The sequence below is a fragment of the Gopherus evgoodei genome, chromosome 16 (genome assembly GCF_007399415.2).
Source record: "Gopherus evgoodei ecotype Sinaloan lineage chromosome 16, rGopEvg1_v1.p, whole genome shotgun sequence".
NCBI lineage: Eukaryota > Metazoa > Chordata > Testudines > Testudinidae > Gopherus > Gopherus evgoodei.
Genome location: NC_044337.1, coordinates 26,687,594 through 26,702,024, shown reverse-complemented (window position 1 = coordinate 26,702,024; position 14,431 = coordinate 26,687,594). Strand labels below are relative to the sequence as shown.

General features: G+C 41.8%; 1 protein-coding gene across 1 annotated transcript; it reads right to left on the bottom strand.

Moving 5' to 3' along the window:
* Window positions 1-3,957: 3,957 nt before the first annotated feature.
* Window positions 3,958-14,427, bottom strand: FBXW2 (F-box and WD repeat domain containing 2). Its single transcript, XM_030535078.1, has 8 exons — window positions 14,338-14,427; window positions 14,018-14,123; window positions 10,721-11,230; window positions 10,128-10,322; window positions 8,595-8,728; window positions 7,542-7,628; window positions 6,591-6,760; window positions 3,958-5,724 (listed from the first exon to the last, which is right to left on the bottom strand). The coding sequence occupies exons 3-8, from the start codon at window positions 11,208-11,210 to the stop codon at window positions 5,436-5,438; spliced, it is 1,365 nt and encodes a 454-aa protein (XP_030390938.1). The 5' UTR covers window positions 11,211-11,230; window positions 14,018-14,123; window positions 14,338-14,427; the 3' UTR covers window positions 3,958-5,435.
* Window positions 14,428-14,431: the final 4 nt, after the last annotated feature.

Sequence of the window (14,431 nt, the reverse complement as noted above, 5' to 3'; positions counted from 1 at the left end):
CCCCAGCCCCACTCAGGCACATCGACACCCCCTCCATCACACATCGGGCCTCGCCTCCTCCCCCAGCCAGTAGTGTACAACGTGGCCATGCCACTCTTGGAAGGGGCCAATGTGTCCCTGCAGCCCCTGAGGGGGGGCACATAGCTCCACTTGCTACCCCTCTCTGCTGGCACCGCCCCCCCCCCCCCACAGCTCCCATTGGCCACATCTCCCTGTTCTCAGCCAATGGAAGCTGCGGGGGTGGTGCTTGCAGGCAGGAGCATCGTATGGAGACCCCTGCCCCCTGCTGCAGGGCCATGCTGGCCACTTCTGGGAGTGGCATGGGGCCACAGCAGGCAGGGAGCCTGCCTTAGCAACAGGAAGCACCACTGCAGCTGGAGATCGCGCTCAACTGGGAGAGTCTCCAGGATTGACCGGTCGATTGCAATCAATGGGTTGGTGACCACTGACCTAGGAAAGGTAGGAGAGAAGTCCCTGAGGACTAATTTATGCTGCTAGCTAAGAAATTAAAGTTCAGAACCTCCATGGTAGCATTCTCTGAAAGGGATGCAACCTTATGCGCTGAGTGTCCCTAAGCCTCTGACTGGCAGAAGTTCGGCCTAGACAACGGGATGGATCACTCAGTTGTCCTGGAGCCTCAAACCATTAATGAAGAGTTTCAGAGGAACAAGGAGCAAACAATTGATCAGCAATGCTGTGGACTTCTTGTTTTTAAAGAAAATTTTATGGAGTGTGTGCAGCTGAGCACAACCTAATTAATGAAATTGAAAGGGGGGGGGGTGGGTAGAAAGGATGGAACCTGTTCTGGCAACTACAAGGTTACTTATAGCAAAATATTGACTTTTACCTGTTTACTTTATATAAAAGTCTCTAAAGCATTAAGAGATGGATAGAATTAGAACTACAATAATTACTTGTTGACCACCGTGCTGCTGAATTATCTTAAATAGCCCAGGTACAAATTATTAAAATTATCTACATTAGTGTCATGTGCAAGTTCTGCTGAATAAAAGAATAACCAAAGTAGTGTGAAAAATGACTTGCAAATCTAGTAGTTGTTTAAATTTCACTGTACATTCTATTTTAGTGCCAAACAATAGTATTTTATACAATTTTTTGTAATTCTGTATTGTAACAGTAATGAAAAAAACATTAATTTTGTTTGATTAAGCAAAAAAATGCAATAAAAAGGAGTGGGATGGATGTTTGAGAGGGTGCTATTTCTTAACCTTAGGTGGTATTAAAAGGGCTGCCTTTTTCAGCTGCCCCTAGTTGCCTAAAAATGTTAATTGGTCTCAGCTGTGTGCAGGGGACCTCACAGACAGCTTTTGAGGAGCAATAGTTGGTACTCAGCAGTTATTTGAAAGTAAGGCTGTTTTGTTTCTAGGTGGAGAAGAGGCTGTTGAATGCTGAAGCTATGTTCAGTTTTCCATGATCTTTCATCTTATTATGAAGAAACAGTTATTAGCTGATTTCTATTTTTTTGTAAATCTGGTAAGATCTGTTGTGTTGCTCCTTTGAGTTAACATGTACTACTGTATTTTTTTAACTAGTTACTTGTTTACTAATGTGTTCATTCATGCTTTATAAATAGTGATAGTAGTGACATGTTTTGTATGCTGAGATACCAAAAGCCAAATCTGTTCCCCATGCAGAAGGGTCCTCCTTACTGAGGAAACCTCTGGAAACAGTGTTAGGTAGTGGTGACTCCCTGTTGTCTACCACTTACGGTGGTAGACATGTTATCTTTGATTTCTATAAATAACCTTAGAGTGCAGTCTGACAATCTGATCTGCCCAACCAAACCTTTACATCCACATTCAGTTCCTTATCAGTGAGCTTTTGTGGAGGTGCAGCAATCTATCATCGCAGAACAGACTGCAGGATTGGGGCATTAGAGAAGGGCTTTTACTCATACAGCGTTTCTACATAGCATTTAGGCTTTCATTCAGTAGGTCTTAATTTGACTCTTATATTACACTTTTTGGGTCCCACTGTAAATGATTGAATTAACTTGATACTCTTTGTCATTTTGGTGGTTGATCTTTTCAAAATGAGTCTAAATCAGTATTTTACATATAGTCCATCAAAATAAACATTATAGCACAGATAAGCATTATAGTGAAGAGCAGTATGAACAAAATAATGTCACCATTATGTTTTTCTGTGGGGGAGACTTCATCTTCGGCTCATAGTGCTGCACCACTAATTAGACAAACCCTTGTAGGCCCAGATAGTGTATGGAGGGTGGGGAGGGTGCAGGGCAAGGGAAGGAAAGTGGTACAATAATAAGCAACTCTGTTGTGTTTTGGTGATGTCTGAGCACTGCCTAAAGTGAATGGTAGCAAGTTATCAATAGCGGTAATGTGCTTCTTGAATAGTCATACATAGGCCTCTATCAAGCAAGCAGGGTATCCCTTTAGTTTGACTTGGGTTAGCTCTGATGGCTTAGCTGTTCTGTAAAGCTCTAGCTGATTATATTGAGGCATCCCACTAACACCCTTTCTATTTGTCTAAGTGAGTCAAGTATCTGGCACTGTGGCTGTGCGAGTGCATAAAGAATCTATAGTTAGTTGCTCAACTAAATTCAAGACAACCATTGAATAGGTACACTGCATAAAGTTAAGAGATTAGTCCTACACTTATACTGGCCTTAATACTCACTTTAATGTAATTCTTTTGTAGTGGTGCTTTTTTCACTGTCCCATTCTAGTTGAGTGCTTTCTACTTGGTGGGAAAAAGGTAGGATACACTACAGGCCCATTTTGTCTTTCAAAATGTCATATGACACCATGACTAAATTCACCCATATTTTGTTTCATCTTATTAGCTGTGATGATTAGCTGACCATGTGCTTGTCACGGTTATGTGAAGTGTCCCAAAAAGAGTGAACATTGTAGTAAGATGAGGTCCTGAAATATAAACTGTTGTCAGAGGTGTAGTCTGAGGCCTGAAGCCTGAACCAAAGTACTTCCAGGCATTGCTAAGCAAAAGCTGGCCTGTGAGTCAGAGGAAGGCCTCATTCACAGAAGTGGCAAGAAGAGGGACTTGTGCCAAGATGACATCAGGACACTCCATAGACATAACAAGGAACAGGGAGGTGCATCTTAAAGACAGGACAGCAGGATGGATAGATATGTTTGTCTGGAACAACATGATCAAAGGGGAGACAGCACCCTAATGAGCCAAGGGACTGTACCTCAATATGTCAGGAGGGATGAGTAATCTGTCCTATAACTGTATAAAAGTAGGTCTTGGAGTGCGTATCTTTGTTCAGCCTAGGGGGCAATGGAAAGTTCCGCCTCTGGCTGAGCTGTGTCCATTGCCAGAGGGCACATATTCATAGTATGTCCTGTAGTCTATAGGAAACTATTACTGTGCTTCGTTTTGACAATCAACCTGGCTTGGGTTCCTTCGTACCTTACTAGAGTCTGTGGTTTTTGGGGGTTCTCTTGGGATTTGCTGTGTCAGCTATTTGTGCAGAGCTGGGGCAGCACACAGAGGGAACACACACGCAGCCAACTGTTATCGAACAAGAGCAGAGCACCACACTGGTAGTTACTGACAGGAAACATCACTCCTCACTACAGCTGCAATCAAGTTTTGTGTGTTAACCAGTCTCAACAAAAACAAGTTACCATTATAAAGAGGTGAATGAGTTAGGACCCTGGTTTTAAACACTTGGGATCAATTCTCTTTTTTTTTTGTGTGGCTTCCCCAGTTAATTAACTCCAGATCCTCAAAGATATGTAGGTACGTAACCCTGATTGAAATCTATGTGAGTGAAGTGTTTAAACGTCTTTGAGGCTCTGGTCCTCAGTTCCCCATCTGCAAAAAAGGAATTATTATACTGGCCTACCCAATGGATGATGTGAGGATATGTACATTGAAATGCTTAGCTATTACAGTGATCGGAGCCATGTAAGTGTGTTAGGCAAAGGACAGAGTCATTAATCTTCAAGCAGCCTTATATTTAGAAGTAGTGTAAAAATAGACATGGAGGGGAAATTTTATTTTCAAAATGTAGAAATGCAGTTCTAAAGCATAGGAGTAGGTAGTGATGGATACAGCTTTTAAATATAAAAGTCAGATTCAGCATAATATTTGAATACCTACTATTAAAAATATTTACTAAAAATCTTTGCCTTCTACAGTGGTCAGGCCTAGTAAAACTGGTCAGAGAAGAGTACAATGAATTTTTTTAGTTCTATTCTTTTATGTTTAGAACTCCTGAACTTTTATGAAAACGGGGTGTATTCACGTCACAATTTTCATCCTCCTTCTCCAATCCAGATTTAACAGGTACTTCTGTACTCATAAGCACACTACTATTACGTTGGATGGTAGACAGCCCTTAGATGTCATTTGATGCACAATGCATGAGCCTAAAGCCTGCTGCCTAGGTCTTAAGTTCCTTTCCCTTAATGTTTTCCCTAAATGTACGGATTAAACTGTGCTCAGACACTCAAACTCTAGAAAACAGTTATGCAATGTTAATAAAGCCATGCTGGATGAACTGCTGGAGAATTTTGTGCAAATAAATATTCCATGTTTCAGTCCCTGAGGAAAGACCAACACATGGTCCAAAATATTTATTCAATAACTCTGCAATGGCACATTAAACTTGCAGGTTGGTTTTATTGTGCTGTATATTCTGTCCAGGAAAAGAGTATTTCTGTGCCAATTCCACTCCTGCAGTGAACTATGAAAAAATCACCCACAAATTCTCCAAGTTCAAATCCTGCAGTTATTTATGCTGCTTATGTCTAAGAATTTGCCCCAGTCTGGCCAAGGGACAGGAATACCACATTAACACAGCACCTTACTTAAAAGGAAACAAGCTATCGCTGTCACCAAGAAATATTCTGATAGTGGCAAAAGGACTTTACTGCTTCCTTGACTTCAGGTTGCTAAGAGTTTAAAACTACAATACGGAGAAACCAAGTTCCTGAACAGGCTGATAGTTGAGTAAACCATGCAGTTGTGCACTGAATATTCTATGTACTGGTGTGGTTTTAGCACTGTGATTAGCACTTGATGTTACATGTATAAAAGCCTATCATAACTAGATAGTAGCTTCACCTTCTGTTTCAGCAAAGGATATAGAAGTCTTTCAGATCAAACACCATTTCATTTTAGACTTAAATGATAGATCTGAGTGATTTAAACTTTTATAATCTATACTTTGTCAAGAAAACCCAAATATGTGTGCTTAAATCCAAGTACAGATTAAATTCATTGGCAAATATTGTTAGCATGCTATGTTGTATTATGTCAAAACAAGCCCATCTCTCCCAAATGCCCTAGAAAACAAAAGATAAATGATTGTGCATTGCATGATGATACCATTAGGTGTGCAACTTTGGTTCATGCAAAGTCTTCTTTCATGGACACACTGCTTCCAGCCCCAGACTCATGAATATCCTGCCACATCTTCAGCCATGTTCTTTCCACAATACCAAATGAATACTGTGGTCTGGCATACTGGTGGCAAAAACCAGGCCCATGTCATTTTGGCCATCTAGTCCATTTAGCCAAGACATTTCACCAGCCAAAAAGCTTGAACCTCTCTTTGACTTTCTATATTCTGGCAGGGGCCACCGGCTAATCAGTTTTTCTGTCCTCAAGTCCATTATATACAGATATTTGTTATCAAATAGTAGGGCAAATATATCTCCAAAGCCCAGCAAGGACAAGTTTGCAAAATCAGGAGGCTTGATGACCCTGAAAGACAAGACGGTGTTTAAATCAGAATTGGTATCACTGTATATTAAACTTCATCCCTTATATGCATCTACAGACAGCAGAAATTGGAGTCTAAGGAAAAAATGATATAAGGAAGAAGTAGTTAGTTTCTCTAAAGAGCTGCCAATATGCCTTAATCCAGGCCTGTAATTCCAGTTCAGGCTCTGTGTATTTAAGATTGCCCATTTAAAACTTAATGACTGTAGATTAAAGCCTCCCTCTTAACAAAAAACAAGTTTCCACAAGGGAGGCACTTCTGAAAACTTTACCCAGTGTACCCAGGAGGAAACCCCTCACTTATATGGAGCCTCCCCTTCACACTCCCCACAAGAGGCTGCTGTAGGTCAATTCCTTCTTATTAGAAAATGTCCCACAAAGATATATCTGAAGCCAGATTAGGAGGTGAAACTACCCAAAAGCAGGTAACAAAGGTAAAACTGTGCTTTTCTTTTGGGTTAGCGCCACAGCTGGCTGAATGAGCTAGTATCCTTCAAAAGAAGTCTGTCAGTATTTCCATAATTCCTATTCTTGGGAAATTATGATTTTGGATGCCAACACTATTCTGAGACTGAGCATACAATTAAGAGTAAGGCCATAACAGAACTTAATCTTCTCTGACCCCCTCATCTGCAGTTTGCAGGACATCTGACTACATCATTCCATTAAATTGAGGTGTTTTATGATGTGTCTCAAGCCTGACAGTACCACGAGAGGGATGGTCCTTATGCTTCTTTGTCCCACCAAATGGCTCTGTAGTCTACCACAGTGGTTTTGAACCAGATTGTTTTTCAAACCTCAACAGTAAAGCTTCACATGCAAAGTTAGTCTCAAACTGAAAGATTTACCTGAGAATATCATAGCTGGCGAAGTCCCACTGGTACAACCCTAGAGCTGAACTGCACACTATGTATTTACCATCGAAGTGCAGTCTGGGCTGCAGTGAGATGCTGCGATCTTCAGATACGGACAGGGTTTTTAAGCATTTGCAGTTTATTTCTCTTCCAATAGGCCAAATCTGCAATTTAAAAAAATCCATTTTTTCCATACTATAAAGTATCTCAAGCTGTAAACTGCTACATGAATGCAGAGCGATTGCTTTGCACTTCTTTATGTGGTAGTCATTCTGGGCTGCCAACAACTAGTGAATTTAGACAAGTTATATTTCAGACAATTTTTGGAAGTGGAGTTCCTGACTACAGAAAGTATTTGGTTTTCAGGTCTTTCTTGCTTTCAGTCTACAGAATAGTAGTAATATTGATTCAAGCCTGAAGAGTTCCACTGAAGAGGCTTTTTTAGTTAATAATCTCTTGAATACAGATTAAGTGAACAAGAAAACAAATGTTTCACCAAATCTTTTGCTAGTCTTCTTAACTGTATTAACTTTCTCTACCCAAACAGAAGATTAATAAAGTCCCAACGAGCACACTTATGAGAAACATTATGAAACTCTAAACTATTTATTAAAATCAGAACTCCTCCTCCCAACCTGTAAGCCCCTTTACTGAAGAAGAGTTTTCAACAAGAGTACAGTTGGCAGAGGCTGAAGGCACTTGCACTTATGCCTAACTGCAAACCCAGGGCTACCCACTTAATGCACACCCAGCCATTTGATACTCAGTCTTAAAATATAAAGCAAAGCATAGAACCACCACTAACTTCAAAGACCCATACAATGCTTCACTGATGGATTTTCCCACAGCCTATGTGCTCTTAAAAGCTCCAATGCATGCCCTAAATGCAGAAAGTTCCATACTTCTCTGCACTGTGATACACATTTAAACAGCCACAGTACCCACCTTGATTTCATACTTATCTGCACTTAAAAGTATATAATCCCCAGGACTATGCATGAGAGATTTGACTTTACACTTCTGCAAAACCACCTGCAATTGAAGAAATAGTTAAATAGGTCTAAAGATCACTAAACAGAGTCCCTATTTTGTAAAATGTTAAATTACCTATTCAAATCTAGTGTAAAACTTGCTCTGGTTTATTGACAATTTGAGTAATAGAGGTTTAAATACACGTGCAATTCTGCTATGACTGTACCTAAGGGGCACAGGTTCTTTTAAAGAAGAATACTCTGTCATCAAAAAGAACCCAGAACAATTAAGATTTTGTGTTCCCACTGCGGACAACTCACTGTGATAGAAAACCCTCTCATGTTAAACTTGATTCTAGAATCACCCTGACCAGCTAAGAACTAAGCATTCCAGCTTCCTCGTTTGAGAAAACTTTGCTCACCTTCATTTTGACTGTACAGTTTACAGACAAGCAGCACTTTTTTCATTGTAATTATGCCTTTCAAAGTAGCTTGGCTTCAGTACAATCACACTCATTCCTGGAATAAAACATTGAACCCTAATCATTCCATTCACTTTGCTATAGGAATTGCATCATGTAAGTGGATTGAATGTTTTCACTGCAGCTTTTGTAAGTGCCTCTTCTATAAAATATAATTGTAGCCATGTTGGTCACAGGTTATTAGAGAGACTAGATAGGTGAGGTGATAACTTTTAGTACCTTTCCCAGACCTGAAGAGCTCTGTGTGGCATGAAAGCTTGTCTCTCTCACCAACAAACGTTGACCCAATAAAAGATATTACCTCACCCACCTTGTCTCTCTTCTGGCAAAGGGTTATTTTGTAACATCTTAACAACGATTTTCTTTGAATCACAACTGACAATTCCTGCATCAACTGCTTATCTCTGGTTACTGACAGCCCACCCCTGTATGGCTGCAAGTGAAGGATTACCACTTGAGGCGGCATGGGATGTGTGTAAAACACACACACACACACACAGTATTATCTTGCAAAGCAAGATTTGACTATATCAATACAACCCTACCTTTGTGACCCATTCAGTGTGTCCAGTAAGTGTATTCAGGCACATTCCTGTTGATAAGGCCCATACTTTCAAAGTGAAGTCTGCGGAACCGCTGACCAGAACATCAAGTTCATCATTGTAGTCCACACTAAAAACTATAAGCAAGAAGTATTTTAAATGAATAGCACCACTCTCTACATTTATCCTCCATCTCATCTGAGATGAGGGTACCAGGCCAACACAATTAACCTCAATTTTCAAAGATTCTAATGGTTTAAACAAATTGAATGGTTACTTTAAATACATGAATCTATTATTTCCACCCCTTAAAGCTTAGATTCCCAAGCCTACTGGTTCTTCATAAAATTAGAACAGTATCTCAGTTAGCAGGGTTGTGTTTTGACTGATGTATGAATTAAGTGTAGTGTAACCTAATTATTTAGGCCAGTCCCCATTGCAGGTGTTCCAGAAGTCATTTTGTTTTAGATATCCTAGTTCTGAAAAGCCTTAGCCCAGGGGTCGGCAACCTTTCAGAAGTGCTGTGAGTCTTCATTTATTCACTCTAAAGGTTTCACGTGCCGATAATACATTTTAATGTTTTCAGAAGGTCTCCTTCTATAAGTCTATAATATATAACTAAACACTTGTTGTATGTAAAGTAAATAAGAGTTTTAAAATGTTTAAGAAGCTTCATTTAAAGTTAGATTAAAATGCAACCCCCCCCGCAAACCGGTGACCAGGGTCCGGTAAGTGTGAGTGCCACTGAAAATCAGCTCGGGTGCCGCTTTTGGCACCCATGCCGTAGGTTGCCTACCCCTGCCTTAGCCCATCCAAAAAAAACCAAAAAACAAAATTACTACATTTAAAGCCTCAGCTGTTCTGCTAGGTAGCCTCCTGTCCTTGGTGCAAGTTGAATTTCTAAGTGGGTATGTTTACACAGCAGAATTAGTAAATTCCGATACCCATCCAACTCAAAAAGACAAACTGGGGATCCATGAACGAGCCCAAATAACCGAGCTGTACATGAGGGAGACTTGGAAGAGAGTTGGTGAGAGGGAATTCTCCCTCCAGGGTGTGGAGCTGCAGCTGCTACTGCAGCTTATTACACTTGCTGTCACCCCCTCCAGATGTGAAGAGTTACCAGTGATACAGGCAAGGCCAGATCTACTGGGCCTACCTCATCCCTCTCCCCAAATCCTCCCCCCAGCTTGGAATGTAAGTAGCCCTGGTGAATTGTGCTCCATATCACACTGAGCAGGCATCAAGTACTATACTACCAGTATTGTGTCCATGTCCCTGCAGACCAGGGTGTGCCTAAGCCTAGGACTTACCCCAAAGAGCAAGCAGAGCTAGTGTGCATATTTGTAGGTTCGTCCCCCTACAGCAGGTTCCCCCTCAAAAAAGATGGGAAACTGATTCACAATATTAAACTTACAGCACAAATAGCCGTGTCTGCAGTACAATGGTCCAATTCTGATCTCCGTTTCTAATTTGATAGGGATAAATTAACAATTTGACTGATAGACTTAAAAGTTGAATAAAAGCTCAACATACCTGCACCTGTATGCCCTCTGAAATGTTGGATCTTGGCCCCTGAGCTCCATTCCCAACAGGCTATTGTGTTATCAAAGGATCCCGTTACAAGCTTTTGCTCATCAAACTTCACTGTAGCACAAGTGTGTGTCTGGATACCATATATGCACTGCCCTGTGCTTACATCCCACAGCTTTGCAGACAAGTCATCCGAACCTATAGTTTAAGAACAAGATAGCTGGCTGCATTAAAGTGACATGTAATTCCCAGACTTCTACTGGGCTTTTCCCCATGTGTATCTTAAATTAAGTATTTCCTCTCCACTCACGCAGGGTGAGACTTACTTAATGAGCAAAGGTCTAGTTTTCCGGGAATGATGAAGTTTCAATATTACACAAACACAACTGCAACAGTTTCAACTTAATTGCTAGGTGCATGGCCTCCCAGTTTCCCATCTTCATTCCTTACAATTCCATCCCTCCTCCAACACCGCTGACAGCATAGCTATCATAAATCAGCTTAAACAAACTATATTGTTACCAAACACATGGTAAAGCTCAAAAATGAGAAATCTTTAAGCATCATAATAGACTCCAAAGCTACGGGCTTCCCACCTGTACAAAGAAGTCCATCTTTATAGTAAAGTGCATATACTCTGGCACTGTGTCCAATTAATGAGGATGTCTCAAAGGCTTCATGGTCCTTCAGTTGCTTCATTCTTAAAATAGCCTTCAAGTAAACCTTCTTCCAATGCAGAGGATCCTGAACAGAATCATCTATCTGCCAACCCAAATTCTTACAAGCAGTTTGCCACACCTCTGTGCAGGCACTTATAACCTTATTCCACTGCTTTGACACGAGGCAACATGTGAGTAAGGTCCGAGGATCAAGCCATTTTAACAAATAAAAACTGAGTTCCAGTGGAAGGAGTTTGAGGAAGTCCCGCTTAAGGAGAATCTCTAGGTTATTGGAGAGGTGCCTGAGCTGGACTGCTCCACTCAAGCTAATCAGGTGATCCAGACTTTCATTTTTCTGCAAGTCCGTCAGAGAAAGAAATGTAACAGAAATGTTATCAAGCCATGCTTCAAAGTCCTTTTTCTCCATAAGGTTATGGAAAAATTTACCTGTGGTACATCAAAATATTGTGTTAGTTCTGTTCAAAAAGATAACGTAAACATTTCTCGTCTTTAATCATTGATTTATCAGCATTCTTAACTTATGTTGATAATGTAAGTCAGTGTACAAAAAAGTACTTTTAATGCATACAATAAATTACTATATAGCATTTACAAAGTAGATTCAATGGTCTTAAGAAATGTATTTGGCCATAGTAAGTTAATGTTTCTCTAAGTACTAGTTTCATTGTATTTCCTGTAAACATGCTTTAGATCCATCTTAGTTCCTTTAGGTATGGGCCATGCTTCCTTCACCTCTCTTTGGGTAGAACCATGTTCTTCAACTACCTTCAGACTGGATCTCTGTATATCAGCCACCCTGTTTCCCACTATATTAATGCAACAGCCCCAGGTGAGTTTGGCATTTGTAAGCCCTTTCATTCCAGGAACCTGTGACAGCAGCTTATTAAAATGAATGAAAAACAGCTTATTCGAAACACATTCATGCAAAGGTACAAAGCACACAGACCAAAGAGTAAAACCAGTAAACATCAATATGTATATTTTCCCTTAGGATTAACCCTTAATCCTTCCTTGTCAACTTTGGTATAATTTATCTAGATCAGTTAGCACCATCTCTGAGTTGGTAGAAGCAGACTGTTCTGTTGCAGTTTGTCTCTTTCTCATGCCTGTCAGCTTTCACTGATGCTCCCTGGCAAATCACTCAACCAACTCCCTTTTCTTGGCCTGTTGTCCTGCAATGGTTTAGTATCCTCCTTTGATCCTAGGTTTAGCACTGGGAAGAGGAAGCCATTCTAGCTTGGATGGAGCCAGGTAAGTAGCTTCTTCCCAATTAAGGCTCAGCCACTGTTATTTTAACTTCTTTTGAAGCAAGTTTCCCCCTTACAGCTTCTTCTGATTTAACTCTATGCATTCAGGCAGGCTAATATCACACCAAAAGTGAGGTACATAAGACTTTATGTACAGCCTCCATAAGATATAGATTCATCTAGGTATAGAAAATAAGCAATACTTCAAGCTGAGGTCACTAAAAATCACCATGAGTTATTTATTCTTTCAAAGAGTCTCTCACTAGCCACTTACACTAGTTAACCTATTAGACTGCTAGTTGAACCTAGTCTGTAGAAATCAAAATCGAAGGTACTGAAAAGGCATTAATTTAAGATTGCAAGAGTCTGTAATAAATTGTCTCCTATAGCAAAATATGTTAAAGTAAGGTATGTGTCCTAAAAGCATTGCAAGGAGGAAAGGTAAAGAACAGTTGTGAAGACTTATGAAGACACTACCTGGAATGGTCTAGAGAACTTAGTCCTGCCATGAATGCAGGGGACTGGACTAGATGACCTCTCAAGGTCCCTTCCAGTCCTATGATTCTATGATCCTGACAGTATCTAGACATAGCTTCCTCTATGCTAGGAAAATGTAGCTTTTTCTGTACCAGTGCTACAAACAGCAGAAGCTACTGTGTAGACAGACAAGCTTTTAATACTGTGTAAATCTGTTCAGTCTATACCATAGTCTCCCTGTTGATAGCACTGGTGCAACAAAATACTTAGTTTTCCCATACATAGACAATGCCAAAGGAACAATCCATTCACTTACAGATAACAAGAGTTTACTTCCCTCAAGATTAATAATGGCTTCTAAATCAACAGAAGTCTTAGGGAAAGACAGCTGACATTATGACCATAGTTTAATATGAGTTTTGTTAAGTTCTCACAGATACTCCCATCTTGCACTCTGGTGAAAGGTTTTTCATGTACAGTATGCATCAGCTTCTTAAAATCTCTGATCCTTGTTTGTTGTATACACACAATAGCTACAGCCAGTAGTTATTACATGGACTGAGGAACGAAACTCAATCCTATTATATAAACCAAAATCTGTTCTGGTTTCTAACTAGTAAGTCTAATGATTTTGAGTAGAACAGAAAGCTTAACATCCAGTTGACCTACCCATCTCCTGAGTATGCAAATGTTGCAGAAATTGTTCTGAGTTTTCCAGCATTTGTTTCATTAGTGATTTTGGTCAAGCAACTAACTCAACAGTCTACTGCTTTTAGTCACAGTGGTGGTAATGTGTTATGTGTACAATTCACCAAGTACAGAACAGACCCTGATAATCAGTCAAAACTTCAGGCAACTTCTCGCAAGCCTTGCTACGGAACTATGTAAAATCGTACCCTTTATTAAAGCACAAACGTAGCACTAGTTGTAGAACGATTCCCTGCCTGGGCATGATTGCAGGCAGGACCGGCGCTAGGGTTTCTCGCGCCCTAGGCGCATGGCCATTTCACTGCCCCCCCGCGCTGATCCTGCGGCTCTGGTGGAGCTGCCGCAGTCATTCCTGCAGAGGGTTCGTTGGTCCGTGGCTCCGGTGGAGCTGCTGCAGGCATGCCTGCGGGAGGTCCACCGGAGCCGCGCGAGCAGCTGACCGTCCACAGGCATGACTGCAGCAGCTCCACCGGAGCCGCGGACCAACGGACCCTCCGTAGGCACCACTGCGGCAGGTCAACCAGAACCGCTTGCCACCCCCTGGCAAAATGCTGCCCCCCCCAAATAATCCTGGCGCCCTAGGCGATTGCCTAGGCTGCCTAAACGGTAGCGCCGGCCCTGGATGCAGGCTAGAACCTGGTTTTCACGGATTCCTAGGCCAGAAGGGACCACTGTGATCCTATACCTGGTTATTGTGTAAGATGGGGAGGGGAAGTGTAGCCACTTGCCAGCTACACTTTAGAATGTCGGGCGCTTGGTTGGGGGCTCCAAGAATACTCACCTTAGGTAGGTGTCAGGTGCAAGGAGTCTCTCAGCAGGCACCAGCCATTGCTCACTTGGCTCCCTAGAGCTCAACAGGAGCTGGGATTCCTCTGCAGCCATTTCTCCTGCAGCAGCAAAACAGAGATGGAGTCACTGCCTCTCCACGACCCCAGCTTGGCCGCTGCACCCCAGGCTCCCGCCCCGCGCGCTCGCCGAGACCTTAGCCTCCGCCCACACCTCGATCCCTCCCCGCAGGGGTCACAGGGGCCTGGGAGGAGGCGGCCGAGGCCCTGGAGGGTGAAATCGGGTCCTGCCCACCCCTCTCCCCAGGGGTCGAACCTGCCGCCACTCGATCTCACTACAGCCACAGCCTCGACCCGGGCAGCTTCCGGCGCGCACTCCACACGTCAGTGTCTTGCGCCGCGGCCTATGG

Excerpts from the sequence above, each read along its gene's own strand:
- FBXW2 (XM_030535078.1), bottom strand. The coding sequence starts at position 11,210 with ATGGAGAAAAAGGACTTTGAAGCATGGCTTGATAACATTTCTGTTACA. Across the intron at positions 6,761-7,541 it reads CAGATAAGTATGAAATCAAG|ATTTGGCCTATTGGAAGAGA; the intron begins GTGGGTACTGTG and ends TTTAAATTGCAG. Across the intron at positions 5,725-6,590 it reads GCCAGCTATGATATTCTCAG|GGTCATCAAGCCTCCTGATT; the intron begins GTAAATCTTTCA and ends CTTGTCTTTCAG.